This window comes from Leiobunum rupestre, chromosome 4 (assembly GCF_980474605.1).
Source record: "Leiobunum rupestre chromosome 4, qqLeiRupe1.1.hap1, whole genome shotgun sequence".
Lineage (NCBI taxonomy): Eukaryota > Metazoa > Arthropoda > Arachnida > Opiliones > Sclerosomatidae > Leiobunum > Leiobunum rupestre.
The window spans coordinates 61321463-61344761 of NC_143387.1; the positions used below are offsets into that span (position 1 = coordinate 61321463).

Sequence of the window (23299 nt, forward strand, 5' to 3'; positions counted from 1 at the left end):
AACAATCATTGAAGCAAGGCTAGCAGGTACATTTAAGCCCCACCCATCTTTTTTAACCCATTAAATTTACCCTGGTATGAGAAAATTGCTGCAGCGAAACTGAGTGTGGTGTGCGTTAGCCGTCTCTCTCTCCCGCCATCGAAAGGAATCCAATGGGCTGCGTTGACACGTGTTCTTAAGATCGCAAGTGTAGTGATGAAGAAGCGAAAGTAAAATTTAGGAAAAACGTGAATAAATCGAATATTTTGTAAAGGATAATTTGACCAGCAAACCTTTAAATTCGTAATGGACAATGACGAATACGAATCTTTGCCGACGAATAATGTTGTTACTCACATGCTTGCTGGAGCCGCCGCCGGAATTGGCGAGCACTGCGTTATGTATCCGCTAGATTCCGTCAAGGTGAGGGTACATTTTTGAGCCTTTGCCATTTCAATCGTTCGATTCTGATAGAGAAAAAAAGTAGGCCAGTAGGAAATAAAATCGAGAAAGTGTAAAATTCGTCTGAAAAATTGGGATACACAAGCCTAACTGACTATTTCCGCTTACTAATTAGAGTAAACCAAACATTTAATGTAGAGGTTTTTTGCATTAAGTATTTAGAGATCAAGACTAGTGTTGTCCTTGAAAATGTTCACCTTTTTCTCTTTAATAATAGTACGTTAAATCATTGACAGCGAAATAAATTTACGTGTCCAAAATAGGAAGTTTTGAATTACAATGAAACCCAAGACATATTTGCGTTTTATTGATTATACTGAAAACTACTCTTACATGACCTAATTTTTCTCTGTTTTGAGTTAGAATCTGATAGAAAAACCCAAATATGAACTAATCCAGACGAAAAAAAACATTACAGACTCGAATGCAAAGCCTACATCCGTCACCCAAAGCTGCTTATAAAAATGTTCCTGAGGCCCTTTACAAAATGGTCAGACACGAGGGTTTTTTGCGACCTGTACGAGGTATCAATGCTGTGGTGTTAGGAGCTGGTCCTGCTCACGCATTATACTTCTCTTGTTACGAAAAAATGAAGAGAGTTTTGAGCAGGACTGAACATGGAGCTGGAAATCCCCTAGCTCAAGGTTAATTTGAAAAATTGAATTTAAATATTTATAATTTACAATAATTGCGATACATAGTATTCTTATCACAAATGATAAGTTATCAATGTGTAACCTTATTTTTTTACGCAAAACACAGGAGTGGCAGGGGGACTGGCGACTCTTTTTCATGACGCTGTTATGAACCCCGCTGAAGGTAGAACAATATGATCAAGAGTAGTTTCTGAGAAGTGGTTTTTATAGTAATATTTTTTTTAACATTCAGTGGTGAAGCAAAGAATGCAGATGTATAAAAGTCCTTACAGCAGTTGTTTTGATTGTTTAAAAAAAATATGGAGGGAAGAGGGCATGAGAGCCTTTTATCGAAGTTATACAACTCAACTGACCATGAACATACCATTCCAGTGCATTCATTTTATAACTTACGAATATATGCTTGATATAACGAATCATAAACGGACTTACGATCCAAAATCCCACGTTATATCTGGGGCTATAGCCGGTGCTTTTGCGGCTGCGGTTACGACGCCTTTAGACGTTTGCAAGACTCTTTTAAATACGCAAGAGCAGAAAGCGTTACTTTCCATAAAGGTGGAGCAAATAAATGGACTGGTTAATGCTGCCATGACAGTGTACAAGTTTTGTGGATTGAAGGGTTACTTTAGAGGTTTGCAAGCCCGGGTGGTCTACCAAATGCCGTCCACAGCCATTGCTTGGTCCGTCTACGAGTTTTTCAAGTATATGATCCAAGAAAGAAGAATCGGGGTACACACTCATCCCTTTCAGGTTAAGGTGGTACAGGAAATCCCTTAAAATTTATTAGCTTGTTTAATGTGGAGTTTTACCATTTAACATAGTTAAAATTTATATTTTATCATTAACTAATGTTTGAACCCCATTTTTTACCCTTACCTGGTAAAGGTAAATCGGTTTAATAACATTAATTTAATTTTTACATTTTGATGATTTAAAAAAGATTATTTTAATCATTATTTCTATTGTATTTTATAAAGAAAAAATGCATTATAATTTTCAGGAGTGTGCTGCGGCCTCTAGTACTAATCAAACGCAGGCGGCGCCATCTATTAATTTAAGGCCTCCTGAAGAACTAATTGCGTCACACGGAACGGCAGTGACATCTGTCGGTGTTGGAACAAGTCATTTGTGATTTTAGGAACATTTAAGGTAAAATTAAACGAAATTAAAATATCAACGATCATGTATGTACGCTTAAAAAATAAATTATCTTAACTTATTATAAAGTATTAAAATATTATGCTAACATCTTTTTTTAGTTGACGAAACCTGAAGGGTTTTCAAACTGATGGTATTTCTGTAAATAGTTTTTAATGCTCGAGCTAAGATGGTTCAGCTAACCTAGGAGAATTTGCCTTTGTTTGGAACAGAGAAGTCATTCGTCGGCAAGAAAAACAAGACTACTGAAATTTAAAACTAGCACCCAAGTGTTAAAACAGTCAAAAAAAAATGTATAAAGTTAAAAGTTATTTTCACCGGGAATTTTAAGAGAGTAATTGGAATCGAATTACCGATTTGCTAGTTTTATTTTAAATGGAAAATGTGAATTGGACTGAGTAAATTAACTTAATATAAAATTGAAATGGTTGGAGCTATTTTTGGAAAGAATCCAAGGAAGTTATGAAATGGGTCAAAATACCCGGCGGAAAACTTTTATATAAATATAATTATTATGATTTTCGTAGGTTTAAAAAATAAGACTCGTTGTCTCTTATTTGGTTTTAATAAAATTGCTGAATCATAATTTATCAGTGTGAATCAATTTATTTTAGGCTTTTTGCATTATTAGTAGTAAAAAATATTATTTACAAGAAAAGATTTGTACTTCTAACACTATAATTTGCATTATTTAAATTTAAGTGTGAAGCGAAATAAATATTAAAACTTTTGTCTATTTAATATCATACGTCGTTATTGACGTTTTGGTTTCAGTGTGCGGTAAACACTGCCGAAACTATGCTGCTCAACAAAAAGAAAATTGATCGATTCACTGGAGGGAACAAACAGCCGTTTTGTGACTTTTCGGCTGGTTTTTAATCATTTCGACTGGATTTACGTATTGGACAATTTCGGCTTTCACAATAGGTTGGACGGTTTCTTGTTCCGTTCTGCTTAGTTTGATACCCAGACAATCGCAAGCAATCTTTTGGAAGCAAACGTTTACCTAAATTATAAAATAATCGTTTTTAATTTGGGGTGTTTAATAAGTGACAAGAATATTCAAGGTAATATATCCTAAATCGGCTGCTAACAGGTGCTACAATTGTCTTTAACATAACTAGCTCCAAATTACCATCATAAATATGGAACTTTATACTCCCTTTAATTAAGGTATTTCGCTTATAAAACTGTAAATTACTGTTAGCGTTTTATACTGAAGTATGTATAAAAACTAAACTTAAGTTTGTTAAATTCGGTTTCGTAAGCATCCTCTGTAAATATACTTCTAGCTCGTTTTTGAAAGTATTTAACATTAAGAGCTGTAATAGGTTACTCAAGACCACTATAACCAGAAGTTTATATTATATCTCATGCAAGGCGAGTATCCATCTAGGTCATTAAAATGAATCATGTGCCTAAGCAGGCTCGAGGCACTTTGCATTGGAACCTAATTTCCCGTTAAACGCGGTCTAACGATGTAAAATCTAAACATTGCAATTTTCTAATTTCCTCACGAAAAGAAGGTACATGTTTCAAGCAAATAACACAAGCAATATTTATTATATACTTGCGCAATAACGCAACTACGGAACTTACCGATTCTCCTGTTTTGGCTGAAACCCAATGGGAGGACATTCCACATTCGTGGGCGAGACTGGCATGTCTGTCTTGTTTTACAGTTCGCATATGTTCCAAATCACCTGTATATTTATGTGTAAATATATTTCATTGTTATATTTCTCATACATGGAGATTTCCTTTCACCAGGGAAGCTCCGAGAGGGTAATAAAAGGAATTCGCCAATGGACAGTCAACTTACACTTATTGGCCACCAAAGCTAAGACGGGGAGAGACAAAGCGGCGCTGTGAACCCTGTGAACAACATTCAACCAGTCGTTCAACGCTTCGAAGCTACCGTAATTCGTAATATCGTAAACCAACACTATAGCCTGTAAAATGTATTCGAAATATCAATAACAACGCGTAAATTTAGAAGCATTTTTTCAACAATACTTGAGCTCCAAATATGTACTTGTCCACCATTTGACTAAGTAGCGTTTGGCTCCCAGTGTCCCATATTTGTAAGGTAACATGCGTGGAGCCTTCAATAAAAGAGTATTAAATTATTTAAATACTCTTTCAAATAAGATAACGGATGACGCTAAGAGCTAACGACTACTCTGTTTACCAGGTAACGTAATTCTTTTCATGAAGAAATCCAAGCCAACCGTCTGTTGATATAATTTATCGAATGAATCTTGCGTGTACCTGGTCGCTAAAGAACTCTAACCGTATGAAAATTACGTCAACACTTTAGCAAATTGGAAAATTGTCAAGAATGAAACAAGAAGTTTATAATATATCACTTAAGAGGGAACCATCCACCTAGCTAAATAAAATGAAATAAGTATCTTCGCAGGCTCGATAAATTTTCCAATGGGTTCAAATTTCCCGCCAGAAAGCGGAGGTGTACACGGCATCATTTATGAAAATTAACCACGTGTATTACTCCACCTGACATGTAAATGTAACAATTACCAGGATATTTATTTATAACTAATATTTTTCCCATGAAATAGTTTTATTAAATACATTTATGACGTATTTCGCTTCGCACTATTTTTTCTTCCGAAATGCGTTTTAAAAATATCAGCTCGGAGCCTGTGAAGATCCTTGTTTTAAGCGAATAAAATTATGTATGGAGCTAAATACTTTTCTCGTAAGATATATTTTATATACTTCTGATAAAAACGTATAAAGAAATGAAATAACCTTGCCTGTGCCCGGTCCACCCACAAGGACGATTTTCAGCAACTTTTCCGTCGATTCTTCGGCCATGACGTAAATAAACATTTACCGGTACACCGTCATAATGAGCGATCAAATAAGCGAACAATTCGCTTCGTTCATTAGCGCGAATATTCGCTAAATACTAAGGCGAACAACTAGAATTTAAATATTGAACAAGGACTCGTTAAAATATTCCAACGCGACGTAGCTATTCCAAATAATATGAGGTTGAGAACCGCGAACACGCTGGCGAATCTGGGGTATACGAAAGGCGTGCGGACGTCAAACAAGACTTCGTCATTAAAAACTTGGCTTAAAGGGGAATTATTTTATTTTTCTTGTTCCGCAGTTGTCGGGACGCGGTAGTGGCGGCGACCAGATCGATGGGTACTTAAGGCCCTCGAGTTTGAACAATCCGCGACGAAATTAAAAGCTCCGAGTGTCACGTACAAACGCGGCTCCTTCATTTTCCGCGAACGAATACACCAATCACGAGTGAAAGGCCATTTCTGGACTGGCCGGACCTTCTGTCGGGTACTGGTGGCCTACTGCCGCCGTCATATACTTATATACGGCTTCTTCGATGCCCAGCCGAGCGAGTGAACCGTACATAGAAGCGAGTCTAGGCGATCAATAATTTCTTCGATCGAGGATTACCTGCATGGGCTTCAGAGGCAAGGCAATGGCATGAATACCTAACACGTCTTTTTTCCTCGCTTTTCAGTTGGCGTGATCTATCTATATCAACCGGAACGAAGGGGCCCCAACCGTTTCCCCGACTTATGATCTATTTTCAAGGTTTTATTTTTATAGCGATTTATCAATTATACAATAAATCCTTTAACGTTTCGTATTGAAAAATTTAAATCCAAATAATCTATACCGTAAACCACGAAGTGACCTCGTATCAATAAATGACTAGTAGACGTAGCCAAAGTCGAGTAATATCCCAAAGTGTGTCCACTACCATTCTACTACTCAATAAAAGCCATTCGCAGGATTATAAAGGAGGACAATTACGGTTTCAATTCGATGTTATTTCTATAAAGTAACATTGGCCTTCTTGTTTTGATGTCGCTGCTGCGTCACCGGTGACGTATCGATGACGTTGTATTACGAATAGCCCTGGACATAAGAGTAAATTCTACGAGGCATAAACTGAACTGAACTTCTACGTATTTCGTGACGAATGAGCTACATTATGGAATAATCTACTCATCTCCTGTACATAAAAACAAGTTCAGCAAGCGTAGCTTATTTTATAGAAAGGCCTATTGAGTAAAAAAACAGTAACTTTCATGGCGTCCATTATTAAAGAGATTCAATTACCTCTAGCTGGTGGCAGAATGTGAAATTAGAAAAGCCACCATAAACATGTAACTTTATACTCCCTTTAAAGCTACAGCTGTGACGAGCACGACTTCAAAACCGACTTTATCGTTTCAGTCATTTCAGTTCACATAGAGCCTTATAGCGGTCAGCGTGAGAACAGGGGCGTAGGAATCGGGGGGCGGCAGGGGGTGAAATGCCTATTCTATTAAAAAAAATGATTTACTGACCACTAGGGGACTATTCTTCCCCCCCGACAACAGGGTTTAAGCTGCTTTGCCTCTCCCACTCTCCCAACTTCTCAAACCAGCGCTTCCAGACGTACGATAATTATTGTACACGTCGATAATATCTAGCTAATTTTTGGGACGTACGGTATTTTTAATGGCGTACTTCAAAGCAAGCATTTTCCGATAATTCAGCTTGCCCGTACGATAATGTACGATAATGTTTTTAATTGGCTGAAATATATTTAAAACTGTGACTTTTAAACATAATTTTTCCAATTTACCGCCATTTTTCACGCGTAAGATAATTTATATCTGAAATGGATAATTTTTTGGTTCTGGTACGATAATTTAAGTTTCGGGAACTGGCAGCGCTGTCTCAAACGTTTCTACGACACTGCGTGAGAGGTTCATAAACTGCTAGATTTTTATCTGCTAAGCAGACGAAAATTCCCAAAGCCGCTTAGATTTAGCTCTATGTGAACTGAAAATGCTAATTGTTCAAATATCAATATGGTTCTCAAATTAATGAACTATAACGAACATGTATCACGAGCTACTAGTAGTACAAGGAAACAATTATTTCGCCACCCCCGAATTCCCTGGCCGCCCGCCCGACGAATGAAATCAAACGATTACTGTTTGGCGTTAAAAACTCACAGGCATAATGAAATTAGGGACGCAAATGCGAAACAGCTCACGACTGACACACTAAAACCATCTGGGTTTGGCCATAAAAGATAATTACGTAATAGGTGGAAATATTAATGAATTGAACGTAATGACCCCTAGCAACCGCTACCGCTGCTACCAGTACACAGCAGTCCACCATCATGAGAAAGTTGACGGGGGAAAACCAATATTAATTAGAAGCATGCTTCATTTCACCTACATCCGCCGAAAAATAAGAACGCTTTCACTGGGTTACCAGGTTGCGTAAACTAGGGATTAGTTCCGAAGCCCCTATGATGCGCTTCTAAAAAGGGACGCGATTATAAGAAACAAGGCGTCGCTCGTAGGTGCCAGGAACTTTTCGCTTGTTCTGGGATTTCGGGGTTGAGTAACAAGAGTAACCCTATGACGTCATTTTACTCCGATTATGTGGTGGTGAATAGTTCGAGTCGGGGTAAATATGTTTTCCCAAATTGGCCATCTTAGTAGATAAATTCTGGATAAGCAGACGATTTTATTAGTTTACTCTCTGTAAACCTCCTGTACAGGAGGATAAATAAGTGTAGCCCCGATAATCTGACCTTGACGAATAGTTCACGATGTAGGGTAATTCCCTCTACCAGAACAAGCGTAAATGGTGTACTTCTTTTGTTACAAAACAAGTGAAAAAAATCTACATATTGTCAGCTAGGAGCAACAAACACAGCACCCGACAAAAGGAGAACAATATAGTTTAAATATAACAAACTGAAATATAAGAGCATATGCTCTTATAAAATATAATTCAGTTTGTATGTACTCTTCGGGAAAAGGTGCCAGCTAAGAGCAACAAACACAAGAACACAACCCGTCAAAAGTCGTGCATTTTCTTACGTACATTTTTCCTTGGTTAGACGCTTTAGCGCCTGCTGCCGTCGGAAGGGGTAAATTTAGAAATTGTCTTCCCCCTTTCCGCATAAAGGTACACAACACTGCATTAGCGTTTTTAAAGGCTAGCTGCGTTCTCTTTGTGTTTGTTGCTCCTAGTTGTCGGTGACTCGTTTAAGAAATATGAAGACAGCTTTCGCGATAGAACGCCGATTTGACGTCGCAAATTTATAAATTTCAAAGAAGGCAAAGATACCAATAATACGCCATAAAAAATGAAACATGTACCTTCCCTGGCTTTTAAATGCATGAAAATTTCCCCTACAAACCGCGGAAGCATACACCGCAGCACGACCGAAAATTTACCTCTTGTCTTGTATTATTCCGCGTAACGACGAAATATTAAAATGATCATACTTACTATTTACTAGTTTATAAATAATATTTTCCCTCTGAAAATTGTAATAGTTTCAGAAATTCCGTTTATTATGTGTTTCGTTCGGCATTAGATATTTATCCAAAGTGCATTTTGGAAAATTAGCGGATAACATTGTCGTAAGAGACATCCTTGTCATGTAAGATATCGATTCTTTTCCCGTAAGATATCATTATTTCGTAATATATTTATAATTATCTCGTAACCGGTATATCATTTTCTCGAAAGCAGATACATCATTATTTCGAAAGCAGATATATCATTACCTCGAAAGCAGATATATCATTCTCTTGAAAGCAGGTATATCAAATTATCTCGAAAGCAGATATATCATTATCTCGAAAGCAGATATATCATTATCTCGAAAGCAGATATCTCATTATCTCGAAAGCAGATATGTCATTGTCTCGTAACAGATGTCAGTTTCAAAAGCAGGTTTATCATTCTCTCGTAACAAATATATCATTATCTCGAAAGCAGATATATCATTATCTCGTAACAAATATATCATTGTCTCGTAACAGATATGTCAGTTTCAAAAGCAGATTTATCATTCTCTAGTAGCAGATTTATCATTTTCTCGTAGCAGGTACATCATTCTTTAGTAGCAGATATATCATTATCTCATAGCAGATATATCATTATCTCGAAAGCAGATATCAAATTATCTCGAAAGTAGATATCAATTTATCTCGAAAGTAGATATCAAATTATCTCGAAAGTAGATATCAAATTATCTCGAAACAAATATATCATTGTCTCGTAACAGATATGTCAGTTTTAAAAGAAGATATATCATTGTCTCGAAAGCAGATATATAATTCAAACAGGATATGAAATTCGAATGAACGAGGTGCTAGAGTGAATGAGAAAATGACTTGATCGTTTTTTCATTTGTTGACCACGTCCGCAAGATTGAAAATCAAAGACAGCCAATTTTATTCCATAAGACATCCAATAACCAAAGTCGGGCAAGCCAAAAATAAACTATTCCGCGCATCCGACACTAGATTCCCGAAATAATAAATGTAACAAGTCAATTGTGGTCAATTTTCCTATAAACCGACGTCGGCCCGGGGTGATGGCGGCGTTCGGCTTTAAAGTAAAGAGCCAAGGGGCGAATATGGCCCGAGGGCTCAGACATGAACTGTTTAAAATTAATCGGCCCCTTTGAAGTCGCCATAAGAGAAAAGGAACTGGATGGCCCTAATGAGGGGTTATCCTAGCCACCAATTTAATTACGAGTCGTGTCAAAAATTGAGAGAGGTCAAGTTGTTGGGAACCCGAGACCCCTTCTCCCGCGATGCCACCGAGAAGTATCGAACTGGTCAAAACGATTGGATTCGCTTTTTAAAACAACATTTTTCCTAAAATACGTGCCAACGTTTTCAATGTATTATGGTATTTTCACGCTACATTTAGCAAAGACCCTTTGGCGAATTTCTATTTAATTGTTAACCTATATCTTTTTGGGTTGAAAAAAAAAACCCCAAAGAATAACAAGAGCTTACAAGGGTTTACTTGATAGATGGATAATAGGTGGATACTGTTGGCTTGATCTGGAACTTAAATGCGCAAACGTTAACCTAATCACACTGGTTCCGGTGGTGATAATTACTCTACACTCAAACAATCAGGGGCGGATTTAGGCATGGTCTTTATGGGCTGCAGCCCAGGGTCCCGTTCAATCAAAGGGCCCCCTTCGCGGTCAAAACTTAATAAAAACTATTTAAATTAAAAATTTAAAAGGAATTATAAAAAACGAGATTTTTCACCAAATGACGAATGAGTCGCCACAGCTAACCCAAAGTTGGTATACGACCCAAGCAGTGTTAGTCCAGGGAACCCAAAGTTAACGGTCCGCCCCAGCAAAAAATTGGGCTACACTTGTTACTCCTCATCAAAAGAGATAAGTCCGTAAAGTCATAGTCGTCTGCTTATTGCCGTTATTCTTTCGACTGCTCCGAAACTGCACCTAAAACTCCGATCAAGTAAATTTTACGCATGGCGTGATCGTTCTGAGAGAGCAATTTCCCATTGAGAAAAAGCGTTGTTTTTAGGCGCAGTATTTAGGCTAAATTTTTAATAGAAGCATAGCAAAGTGTTATAAACCTTTCTTAAAGATTATACATAAAAACTTGTTGAGGTTAACGGTAATAGTTAGTGTAGGACTAGGGAGCTGTTGGCTCGCGTGGCATGAAGGGCTTGCCACCACCCTCCTACGCATTGTAACCCGTCCACCTGAATTAATGGCTTTAAAAGTCGGTTGATGACTTAGGCCTTAAAGGTGGTGCCTTGGGTATTAGCCTAGCTGATTATTATTATTATTTATTAATATTATTTCTATTATCTATATTATCTATTGACTTCAAATTCCAAAAAATCCACAAATTTTCCAAATAAAAACATTCAAATTCTTTTATAAAACCAAGATTATTCAACTATATATAATTACGCAATTTATTAAAAATAAATATTTATATAGAATATTTTATTTTTTATTTTTATTCGCGAGTTTCTACTTATTTACAAATTCATATAAATTGACCCCCTTTTCTGCTCAAGTGGGGGGGGGGGGGGGGGATTCGGACCTTTCGTAGGACAGGCGATTCTATTGCGAGTATAGCGTCGTTATCCAACCTTATAGTTGAATAATCTTGATAAACCATTATGATTTTGGAAATTTTCTTGGTAGCGTCCATTTTTTTCAATTTTTGTTATTCAAAACATTGAGTTAGGAATATAGTACTTCTTAAGCCACAATTTTTATCTGCTGTAGCTGGCATCTCCAGGTACACTTTCTTGAAATCACGTAACGACGCTCACATTTATCACATTAGTCGGTGGCGTCATCTATCTTTTAAATAAAATATATATTTTCTTAAATATTGTCTTCTTATACTCTGTTCACGCTACTGGTAGATAACGACACTAGATTAAATTATTATCACCATTGTCTTGCGGTAGATGACGCCACCGACTAATAATAACTGTTTTGCTTCGTGCAGGAATTAAAGAAAGTGCACCCAGCCATCAAATAAAAATTGTGGCTCTAGAAATACTATATTCCCAACTCAATGATTCAAAACTTGTTCCCAATTCCATTCATCGGAGCGGGAAAATAGCTGCTCTCTCAGGGGGCTCTCGTTAACCCAATGGGACACGCGATAATTTTGGGAGCACTGCGGGAGCAGTCAGAGTATCCCAAAGAGATTGGTGCTGCTCTAGCTAACCGAATGTAATTTAAAAGGTAAAAAAACAGAGACACAAGAGTGGAATCGGCTCTACTCACTACAACAACTAATTTCATACAGACAGATGTTTTATCAAAAGACGTTTTAACTGGATGACCCTAGAGGGTTTCGTGATCGAGTCAGGGAGCCAGTTCTAAAGAAGGAAAATCGTTATCATCTGTTTTATATTGACCAAGAGCAATCTTCTTGGAAAAGACGCTTCAATAAAAAGTAATATTTCCGAGCGCCAGCATCTGAAAATTACTGTTTATATAATGCTTGTTGAAATAATTGAAACTTTTCACTTGTACGGTGTGCAACAAGTGTTTTCTTTTACCCAGGTAGCTATTTTTTTACATATTAAGGTTTAGCAAAAAACTCGACGTCCTATTTACAGGTGAAAGTTTCCATTATTTTACCAAGCACTATATAAACAGTTGTTTGCAGAAAATTTTACTTCTTGGCAATTTCCTTGAAGATGTTTTATTGAAGCGCCTATTGCCCTGGGGGACCCTATCATTCAAATTGAAAAAAGTCTGGTCAGATTGACTAGATAAAAAAGAATTTCGGGTAATACTTTTATTTTAAGAATATTTATTTGGTTAAATTAAACTATTCTAGAAATTATTTATGAACTAAATTTAATTATCGATTCAATTCAGTCTAAGCTAACTTATCCTCATGACGGAAATAGCAATTAGTATCCCAACCTAGAAATGGAAAGCTTTCCAAAATCACTTCCACTTACAACTTTGGCAGAGAAAGGAAACAAGCAATTGAAGTAATCCGGATAAGCGTATTACATGGCTAATGACTATCCTGGGCTACTACGCAAAATTATACTCCGGAAGAGCTATTAAAATTCAAAGTGGTCAATCTCACTTCCTGACATTCGCGTGGAAGCAAAAACAGGAATAATGAAAAGATGACTTTTGGTATAATTCTGTACAGCAAAGGAGGGCCTGGGGCAAAAAAATTCGTGGAACAAATCGCTGTAAAATCGAGGTGCTCAATAATACGCGTTCTTCTTAGCATTTGACCTTTCTCACGCGCGCCATGACCCTCCCTCGCTTTTCGCTTGAGGGGTCAAATTTGTGCCTCGGAGGTAACGAGAAAACGACTACGCTTCAAAGAACCCGCCACCCAAAGGTGTTGGGCCTACGCAAGCCCCGTTACGAGACGATAAATCACCCCTCTTCCGAGCGGGTGGAGAACTACGAGGACTTACACACGAGACACGAAATTTAAAACTTTCCATTTTCATATACATTTTTGTTCTACATTATTTTTACAAGTTTATTATTTCATCTTGTTAATTATTTTACGTCTAATGATTCAACATATTTTAGGGTACTTGAAAATTTTTAGGCGTACAAAATGTTTAATTTTCGATCAATAACGGAAATCGTATATGCGGCGAAATTTTCAACAATTTCGGCGGCGCAGTGAATTTGAGATTTTGCGGCTTAGTCAGGGAAGAGAACAAATATGGCGGCGTCCGTGTGTTGACGACATTCAATACAAATTTATTATATATAATTTTAAGTTTAGATAAGTAACGTCAGTTTAATGAAAATGGGTCCAAAAGGAGGAATTCCAGAAGGGTATTTAACGTTATAAATTTTAATGAAACCAAAATGCCCAACTAGTAATCGGCTATCGTTGCTTTCCAAAGGCCTACCGCCTACAACGCCTGTTTCCGACAAGGCTTAGCTTTATAATATTAACCTTACTTTTATTTACAGTTGGTTTAAATATTCAAGAGTTGGGAAACCGATTGCTGGAACTCGTTTTATTGCCTTCAAGGTTCCGCTTAAGGAGGTACGTTGTCTATGATAATGAAAATGTTATGAAAATGAAAAGCCTACGATGGGGATAATCTTAGGAAGTTTCTACGATTCGTCCCTAGATGGCGGTATTTTCGCTAAAAAGCTAAAATGAACCGCTTTTTCTGGGCCTCGTTTTAAAACCAACTACAGACTAAACGAAAATGAAAACTATATCGAATGGTTGGCAACCTACTTGGAACAAAATTTATTTTGTTCCACTAGGGTTCCTTTTTCCCCTCTTTGAATTTTCAATGATCTTAAATTTTAAGGCACCACTATTTAACTAGAAATCCCCAGGTCTATGTGATTGACAAATTTAAGAATAAAATTATGAATTAAGTTAAATCACCATCGATTGGTATGTGGTGATTAAAAAAAATGGTCTAGTAAGAAACCGTTATTTTTTTATTTTGTTTACACCTACGATAAAAATAAAATAATAAATTGAATATAGACTCCGAATAACAGAATATACCCAATTTTTGTTTTACCGATACACCCCCTTGTAGCGATATTTTCGCACCTTTTTGGAATTTTTGAGAAGAAAAAACCTATGATCAATTTCAATCCTTGAAATATACACGTGGTATATACGTACGCGTTTAGGTATATTTTTGGCGCCTTCAAATTACGGTATTTTGCGCCGAGTAGCCGCCAGTTCTCGCGCCTTTTAGTTAGCAGCGTGCCTCGCTCGAGGCCTTGACGGGCGAAATGGGGTACTCGGTCCGGAGAGGTGTGTGTAGCGAAGAAGGACGACCCTAATTAGAATCCCATCCGACGCTGCACATTCTTGTTAAAGGCCGCGCAACTCTCCCCGTAATCGACGATAATTTCAAATATTTTCTACTGGCCGCGCGCCGTCTCTCTAGTTTCTACTAATCGTCCAAAATCGGGCGAAGAAGGAAAAGTGTACTATTATAGGAAACGTCTACTATATTATTTTTTTCCTCTTTTGAAATTTTTTGGTAACAAGCGTTGGGTTACAGTTTGCACTAAAAGGTACGAGAATGTCTTACTTCTCGCCCGGTACGAGAGAGAGGCGAGGGAAAACGTCACCTTTAGGGAACCAATGAGATACTACGTTGATTTGATTTTTTTAGGACGAAGGAGCTTATTCGTCGAGCGTGAGAGGGGTTGAAAGCTGCACTTACAATTGTTAGTCATTCTCCCTGAGTATAAATACATATATATTCTTGGTAGTATAAAGTAGGACGTTCGAAGGTGAATCAACGAATTTCGTGTTTTTGACACCAGATGCGCTGTCGATTGACTTTTAGGGCTGGAGCGACTATTGCTACCACCGTATGCAAAATTCGGACGCGTGCGCCTTTCCCCAAAGCTTAGTGGAAGATTATTAGTTCGAAACAAATCACCCCGTAAACAGGGGGAAAACTACTATCGTAGTATAACGTTATGCAGTTTGGCTGAGTGTGAAATGGAAATTAAGTTACTTCTCCCAAACAATACTAAACCCAAATCTTCCAATCATTTTAAGGTTTAAACAAACAAATCGCCATTTTATATATGATAATTTTAGCTATTACCAGGTTCATTTATTTTCTCGCTAATTGTGACAAACATTTAGCATTCGTTTTACCCGTACTAGCACTAGGCCTAACATCCAAATCGGCGTAAAGATCATTGTTTTTTCCATGCTTACATGGTATTTTTTGACCACGCGAACAAAGTGAAGAGCAATTTTCATTTTTAATGCGGCAAGCGCAGCCCTTACGTTTGCCCTTTCCAGAAAGACAATTTCCTTTGCAATCACACGCCATAATTACAATATTATTAGTCGCGCCTCGAGAATTCGAACTATTGCAAGTTTGCAACACGTGGGGCATCGATAGTTGAAAATAGTGACGAGGAAAAAGCCTCATCACGCAGAAAAATATTTCCCGATTTCCCGCTCTCAAACAGGGGGAGGGTTGGAAGGGTCAGTTCCATCCCCCCGAATTCGCGTCACCGATGAAATTTTTTGAATTTTTGTTCCCCCCCCCTATAAAGCTCCCCTTGCCAGTTCCTTTAATAGTAGTATATATCTCTGATGAGGTAGATATATTATATACATCTGACAGTAGTTACAACATACATCTGACAGGAGTTACCATGTAAATTTGTAAGTTACCTTGTACATGTGGCAGGATCTACCATGTACATGTGGCAGGATCTACCATGTACATGTGGCAGGATCTACCATGTACATCTGACAGTAGTTACCATATACATCTGACAGTAGTTACCATATACATTTGGCAGTAGTTATAAAATACATTGGAAGTAGTTCCCATATACATCTGACAGTATTTACCATATACATCTGACAGTAGTTACCATATATATTTGGCAGTAGTTACCATATACATCTGACAGTAGTTATCATATACATTGGCAGTAGTTACCATATACATCTGACAGTAGTTATCATATGTTTCTGGCAGTAATTGCCATATGTTTCTGGCCGTAATTACCATAGATTTCTGGCAGTAGTTACCATATATTTCTGGCAGTAGTTACCATATAAATCTGGCAGTAGTCGTAGTCACCATATACCTTTGGAAGTAGTTACCATTATTTCAGTAGCTATCATTAATAATAATAATATTCCATAAGTGTCTCAGCTAGTTTAAACAAATACTAATAGCTATCCATCTAGTGACGTAAAATTGACATAATATAAAAAATGGCGCCTCTAACGGGAAAAATACGCGACTTAAAAACAAATTATAACGCACCTGTCCTTCGACTCTCTATGGCGAGGATGATAAGTCAGATGTCCCATGGACTAATCAACTACGTAGTTGATTAGTCCATGGATGTCCAATGGCTCTCACTAAAAAATGTACACTAAGAAGATAGGGAACTGACGCTTATGTGAAACGTTATGATAAACTTACGTACTTATTGATTTTTAAAAGGAAAAATACAAATTAGTTTACCACGATGTTTTCTTCCGAAGCAGTAGTACCAATGTCGAGGGGTCCAACATTCGTACTAATCTCGTACACTGTAGAGAAAAATGATTTCTGGAAATCTACTTCGAAATCCCGGAATCTGGCTATAAATAATAATAATTAGCTAGGCTAATACCCAAGGCACCACCTTAGGCCTAAGTCATCAAGGGACTAAAAATTAAAGCCATTAATTCAGGTGGCCGGTTTACAACGCGTAGGAGGGTGGTGGCCAGCCCTTCACGCTACGCGAGCAAAATCAGTTGGAAAATCTCGAAATCAGCTTAAAAACCAGAAATTGCGCTCTGAAATCTCAAAATCAGTTTCTGATTTATGAAATAACTTTGAGACTGAAAATCCCGTACGCAAACTTTACAAACGTCGGACCTATTTTATTATCCAAATGGGTTGCCTATTTATGGTTAAGAAGCTTCCGAATTTGTGCAAAATAGGAATGTAAATCACGGGCGAAGGGCGGAGGAGGGCTGACTTGTTGAAGGCAGATCACCGGCTCCGCTAAGAAAGCTAGACCCAGTAAATCACCCAGTTAGGAACGAGTCCTCTTTGCGGCCAAGATTGATGATATTATTTTGAATAAAATGGAAAATACTTAGCGAGAGAAATATCTTCGCGTAGACAGTTAATAGGAAAGCCTAAATGAAAGAAAATATCATCCATTGTCCGGAGAATAGACGCTTTAGTTCGGACCCTCTCGCTTGACCCCTCCCGACGAAGGACCCCGCGGAGGCCCGGAATGGGTTCCGTGACCCGGAGAGTGGGTACCCGCCATTTGGGGAAAGACACCGGCGCTTAATTGAAGGTTATAGGGTTGCCAAAGGGGCCGGAGGTGTCCCGCTGCTCGGACCATTTCGGAGGTCATTTGCGGCGGCGGCTGAAACCCAACTCAAACGAGGGACCGGGCTGACTTTTAATCAGTGTCTCGCTGCTCGGTATAATAAACCACTTTCCACTCCACTCGCTAATCGCGATAACTTACTGTATCGACGTATGTGGCTGTACGGCACCGCAACAGGGTTCGTACACGACCTGGAAAAGTCAGGGAATTTGAAAATGATTCCCAAAGGTCGGGGAATTTTAAAATGGTCCCAAAAGGTCAGGGAAAGTCAGGGAATTTAAAAATGGTCACGAAAGGTCAGGGAAAAGTCAGGGAATTTTAAAAATGGTCACAAAAAGTAAGGGAATTTAAAAATGGTCACAAAAAGTAAGGGAATTTTAAAATGACCCAAAAAAAAATCAGGCAAATAAATATTTGAAAGATTTATTAAAAATACGTAATATTTTTCAATATTTTACCTTAAACCATTCATTTATTCTATTAAAATGGTCAGGGAAAACCAGGAAATTTCAGGGAATTTAATTCCGGAAATTTTGTACGAACCCGGCACAAGTACTTGCAACTGATTAGGTTGCGATTACAATTCAAACAAACATTTTGAACTGCTACCACTACATAGGCTGTAGCATTTCGTTTACGTTCTTCAAACTAAGTTTCCAAAGGCGCTTGAAATTCGGTGGAACTATACCAAAACCTTCATAGTTGAAGTTCAGTCTAGTGCCTCCAATGGCCAACTGTTCCAAGTGATTCACTCCTTCTGAAAAGGAGGTGTAAAGAGAGTAAATCGGATTTCGTCGTCTGCTAGCCAGAATTTTTCTGCTGAAAAGACCACAGGCAGCCATTTTGGAAAAGCATTTTTACCCCACCTCGAATTATTCGTCACCACAGAATCAAAGTAAAATTACGTCTTAGAGTTACTCTTCTTACCGTACTACGAAATCCCGGAGTAAGTGAAAAAAAACCCACCTACTTAAGCGAATACCTATTGTACAAATGTTCTTAAAACTTAACCGTTATCGAACGGTACCACTTGTTCCGACAAGAAAATCGTTGAAAACATAACAAGGATTCCTAAGTAGAAAGAATTCCATAAGACACCTCCCCAATACTCCGACAAATCGCGGCCGTTCGGTAACGCGTACCATCAACCACCAGCACCTATTACCTCCTCTTCAACCCCTCTTAATATTGATGGAACGGCGCCAAGAAGAAGGCCGATCACCATGCATAACCCGCAGAGAGAATTGTTTTTGAAAAGCGAAAAATTTGACCATTTAGGACCCATCTCGACGTTCTCGGGTTACCTTCCGCTACTCTCCTATCGAACTTCGCCATCAGCGCCTCAAGGGGGCAACTTCGAAATTAAAGAAGCGGTGTGTTAAAGCTACTCCGTGTACCCAGTAGTCAAATTTCGTCTTCGCGATACGGACGGTACAATGATAGTATGCCTTTTTGAGGTATTAGTAGAAATTAGTTGTTGAGAACACCAGATTTTAATCTGACATCCCATCAACGGAAGAAAATCGCCAAAAACTCCCGCCAAAAGCTACCATAACAAACAAACCCCGCCCCTTTTTTCCCCGAATCGAATAGGAGTTAAAAATGACGCGCTACGCGGGATCTGTCACTCAATTCGGGGCGAGATTCCCGAAGTATTTGAATTTTCTTGACGTATATGACACCGCGAAATTGTATCAGACACTTTTCCAACTCTTAAACGGAAAATGCGAAACACGAAGCATTCCTTCTTGTACGCGATGGGCTATTTTCGGGGCGTTCGAACACGATATAACCGATAATTTACGATCAACAACAAAAATCCTTTGGCACGCGTGGGATCGACGATAGACGATATCGATCTTCGGGAGAGGAAGAAAAAGAAACGTTTTATACCGCTTGGAAAGTGATTTACTTTACAAAATCAAATCTCCTTCCCAGTCGTTAACTCGCGATTCCGTAAATACCCTGTCTAAGGCTGCTTTCCACTAAATTCTCCGTTAGAGCTGCTTTTCACTAGGGTAAAAACGACGCGACGCAAAAAAAAATCTCTTAGGCCTAACGGAGATTTTAAAGGTCCGGTTTCACCGTCGCATCGTGGCGTTTTTGCCGTGGTGAAAACCAGCCCTTAAGTTTAGTTTCCACGAGCGCACGTCGTAATTTGTATTTCTTTACACTCTTAAAAACTTTTGCACGTCCCTAAAGGCAAATGACGCGCCGTTAGGCGCTTGTAGAAACTAAGCACTAAGCAGTGCTTATTTTCCACTAGTGCACGTCGTAATGTGTATTTTCCTTTACACTCATAAAAATGTTTGTACGTCCTAAAGATAAATGACGCGCCGTTACGCTCTTGTGGAAATTAAGCACCAAGCAGTGCTTATTTTCCACTAGTGCACGTCGTAATTTGTATTTTTCTTTACACTCTTAAAAACGTTTGCACGTCCCAAAGGCAAATGACGCACCGTTACGCGCTTGTGGAAACTAAGCACTAAGCAGTGCTTATTTTCCACTAGCGCACGTCGTAATTTGTATTTTTCTTTACACTCATAAAAATGTTTGTACGTCCTAAAGGTAAATGACGCGCCGTTACGCGCTTGTGGAAACTAAGCATTAGACCTAACGGAGATTTTTTGCCCGAAAGAAAACCAGCCTTTAAAAGGCCAAGGATTAATTTCTAAAAATTAGATTGGTCGATCTTCCAGAATGGGAGGAGCTAGATGAAATCAGGCCTAATTTTTCAAATTATTACGTGACCCTATAAGCTTAATTTCCACTAGTGCGCGTCGTAATGTATTTTTTATGGTCATAAAAATGTGTCTACGCCCATAAGTGTTGTCGGGACGCTGTTACGTGCGCTAGTGGAAACTAAGCATTAATACTAATGCATTTTTGGCGTTTACGCAAATATTCTCCGTTAAGCTTGGTTTTTACTAGCGCACTTCCTAATGCATTTTTCTTTAAGCGCGTAAAATCGTGTTTACGTGCCAGTAGTGACGCGGCGGTTCCGCTCGTTAGTGGAAAGTAAGCATTAGGGTTGGTTTTCACTAGCGCAAAACCGTCGTGACGGCGGGCGTGAACGCAAAAATTTTCTATTAGGCCTAACGAGGATTTCAAAAGTTAGCGCCCGCCGTCACGGCGGTTTTGCCTTAGTGTAAACCAGCCTTTAAGCTGGTTTCACACTCGACGGAAAATATGCCGGAAAGACGATAATAAACGCCGAGCTGAAAATTGATTCCCATTCGATATACCGCTAACGTTCAACTTTACGCTGCTAATTTTCCGTCGAGTGTGAAACCAGCTTTAGGCTTAAAGGCCTAGGTTTTCTTCTGCCTGTCCCCCTTTAAATTAGGCCGACATGTTCAGCGGTTGGCCTACCACCAGGGTATTTGTGCTCCACTAAGTTAATTTAAAGGGGGACAGGCAGAAAAAAACCTAGGCCTTTAATAATTTTTTTTCCGTCGACGCAAAACTTACTTTTTAGGCTTAATACTTTTTTTTTCATCGACGCAAAAATTACTTTTTAGGCTTAATACTTTTGTTGCGGCGACACTCAACTCCGTGATGTTTTTGCCTTAGCCAGAATTTACTTGCACGTAACGCTTAACGCTGTACGTCTGTAAAAACCCCTTTATTTTTCTCTTCTCCTCGTAAACGCGCCATAAAATTAACGATTAGGGCCAAGACGAGGAAGACAACTTTTTTCTTTTATTTACCGGATTTTCCCCGCCATTTTTCTCCCGAGATTTGTTTCGTAATTTATAGGGTAGCCGCCGCGGCGCCACGGTCGGTTTTTCGCGAAAGCGCGCGAATTTTTCGCCCGCCAAGAAGCACGAGGCGCTGAGTGCTACACGCGAAAGAAGGTTTTACCTGATAAAAATACCCCGAACCCGGAGATGCCCGTTGATTTTATTACGCGGTGTTTTCCGTACAAATAATTTTTATTATTAGTTTTCTTTGCTATGATGCCTAGATAGAAATAGGTATTTAGCCTCGCGTGGGGGTCTTCTCGGGGTTTTAAGTCCGGTGCCATCTTTGATTCGCCGGACTTACACTCTGATAAAGGGAATTCGTCTTGGTTAACGCCATTGCCAAATGAAGAGTGGCGGTTGGGATGAAATTAATTTGAATGAATTAAATTAAGAATGAAATTAATATTAATTAAATAAAAATTAAGGTTGAAATTAATTTGAATGAATTAAAATTAAGGATGAAATTAATTTGATTGAATTAAAATTAAGGATGAAATTAATTTGATTGAATTAAAATTAAGGATGAAATTAATTTTATTGAATTAAAATTAAGGATTAAATTAATTTTATTGAATTAAAATTAAGGATTAAATTAATTTTATTGAATTAAAATTAAGGATTAAATTAATTTGAATGAATTAAAATTAAGGATTAAATTAATTTGAATGAATTAAAATTAAGGATTAAATTAATTTGAATGAATTAAAATTAAGGATTATATTAATTTGAATGAATTAAAATCAAGGATTAAATTAATTTGAGTGAATTAAATTAATTATGAAATAATAATTAATATTATTACTGTGCTTTTCGTTTGACGTTACACGAATGTAGAAGGCGACTAAAGCGCCGGTCTATATTCGTCTTTGGTCAACTTGTTAATTCAACCCTAACCTTTTGGTTATTGTTTCTCCATCAAGACGTCAGCTGCCCACACGCCGCAGGAATAAATTTATACGCGTACAGATAACCGCCAGAGAATTCGAATAAAAGAAACTGGTAATATTTTAGTGTTTCGGTGTCGGTCAGCTGCCCAAAGCCTGGCGCCTGTATCAATCTGTTTAGACGCCGCTGGGACGAGACCGGCGCCCACGTCGCGTTACCCAAATAATTACGCGCCGAATGATAACCTATTTGTGGTGAGAAATAAAGTCGCTTCTCTTGAACCCCCCAATCATTAAGGTCAAAATCATATAATCGGCACAAATACCGCTCGCAATTTAAATAACGATTGACTGGATTAAAGGTCTTTGAATTTAACCTACTATATTTGAAACTGTTATGTCTTATTTTCAAAGCATAGACGTAAAAAGTTGTATTAGGCCTAATGCTTGGTTACCATTAGCCCCCGTAACGGCGCGTTACTCAACTTTGGGATGTACAAACTTTTTAACGCGCGTACAGAAATGTACATAATGACTCGCGCTAGTGGAAACCAAGTTTAACGGAGATGCAAAGAATTGTATTAGGCCTACGGATATTTTATGCGTCGACGAAAACATTGTATTAGACATAATGCTTGATTTCCACTAGCACGCGTCGTAATGCATTTTTCATTACGCTCTTCGAAACCTTTATACGTCTCACAGTTGAGTGACTCGCCGTTACTGGCACTAGTGTAATCTAAGGCTTAGGCATAACTTGATTTTTTTCGTCAACGCGAAAAATTGTATTAGGTCTAAAGCTTGATTTCCACTAGGGCGCGTCATAATGTATTTTTCTAAGTTGAATAAAGCGCTATTACCCGCGCTAGTGGAAACCAAGGCTAACTGGAATTTTTGCCCTAGTGAAAACCAGCCCTAAAGGAAATACGAACTTCCACATTTATGGTGGATCAACGAATTTTGCATTTCTGACATCTTGTTTAACAGAAACTAGGGGTGATTGGCGTTAGTTTAAAAACTAGTTGTTTTGCAGGTTTTTTTAATTTAGTTTCTAGTTCATTTAAGAGATGATTTACAAATCACAAAACAAGCGCGGGTTTTCATTATGGCCAAAAAGCTGTGACGGCGAACGGCGATGCTAAAAATTTGTATTAAGATTAGTTTCCATTAGTATGTATCATAATTAATTTTTATTTAAAATCTTGTGTATGCCCCAAA

At 38.1% G+C, this 23299-nt stretch overlaps 3 protein-coding genes across 8 annotated transcripts in view; 2 read left to right on the top strand and 1 right to left on the bottom strand.

The window, feature by feature from the left end:
• Positions 1-2844, top strand: LOC149948621 (mitoferrin-1-like). 4 transcript variants are annotated; one of them, XM_090173679.1, is made up of 6 exons: positions 1-402; positions 860-1085; positions 1204-1260; positions 1330-1859; positions 2101-2249; positions 2360-2844. In XM_090173679.1, the coding sequence occupies exons 1-5, from the start codon at positions 286-288 to the stop codon at positions 2230-2232; spliced, it is 1062 nt and encodes a 353-aa protein (XP_090029805.1). In that variant the 5' UTR covers positions 1-285; the 3' UTR covers positions 2233-2249; positions 2360-2844. The 4 variants fall into 4 exon arrangements, with proteins under 4 accessions (XP_090029805.1, XP_090029807.1, XP_090029806.1 ...); XM_090173681.1 differs by having other exon boundaries at positions 3-402; positions 1330-1850; XM_090173680.1 differs by having other exon boundaries at positions 7-402; positions 1330-1856.
• LOC149948622 (ras-related protein Rab-28-like) lies at positions 2819-13654 on the bottom strand. Of its 3 annotated transcripts, none has more exons than XM_090173687.1 (7): positions 13549-13654; positions 5034-5206; positions 4450-4546; positions 4275-4363; positions 4081-4210; positions 3858-3961; positions 2819-3264 (listed from the first exon to the last, which is right to left on the bottom strand). In XM_090173687.1, exons 2-7 carry the CDS (start codon positions 5112-5114, stop codon positions 3088-3090), a joined length of 678 nt encoding a protein of 225 aa, XP_090029813.1. In that variant the 5' UTR covers positions 5115-5206; positions 13549-13654; the 3' UTR covers positions 2819-3087. The 3 variants fall into 3 exon arrangements, with proteins under 3 accessions (XP_090029813.1, XP_090029814.1, XP_090029815.1); XM_090173688.1 differs by lacking the exon at positions 13549-13654 and adding an exon at positions 5935-6218; XM_090173689.1 differs by lacking the exon at positions 5034-5206.
• The window catches only part of LOC149948623 (uncharacterized), a 21828-nt gene continuing 11790 nt past the window's right edge, over positions 13262-23299 (top strand). Inside the window, exons 1-2 of the mRNA XM_090173678.1 lie at positions 13262-13419; positions 13561-13636. Of these exons, the coding sequence (XP_090029804.1) occupies positions 13385-13419; positions 13561-13636 (111 nt within the window). The 5' untranslated portion in view covers positions 13262-13384. The remainder of the gene's footprint in view (positions 13420-13560; positions 13637-23299) is intronic.

Bases quoted from the DNA above. Each gene is read 5' to 3' on its own strand.
- LOC149948622 (XM_090173687.1), bottom strand. From the start codon at position 5,114: ATGTTTATTTACGTCATGGCCGAAGAATCGACGGAAAAGTTGCTGAAA. The intron at 4,364-4,449 runs GTAAACAGAGTA...CTTTTATTGAAG, and splicing joins GAAAAGAATTACGTTACCTG to GCTCCACGCATGTTACCTTA. The intron at 4,211-4,274 runs GTATTGTTGAAA...TACATTTTACAG, and splicing joins AGTACATATTTGGAGCTCAA to GCTATAGTGTTGGTTTACGA.
- LOC149948621 (XM_090173679.1), top strand. From the start codon at position 286: ATGGACAATGACGAATACGAATCTTTGCCGACGAATAATGTTGTTACT. The intron at 1,086-1,203 runs GTTAATTTGAAA...CGCAAAACACAG, and splicing joins TGGAAATCCCCTAGCTCAAG to GAGTGGCAGGGGGACTGGCG. The intron at 1,261-1,329 runs GTAGAACAATAT...TTTAACATTCAG, and splicing joins TGTTATGAACCCCGCTGAAG to TGGTGAAGCAAAGAATGCAG.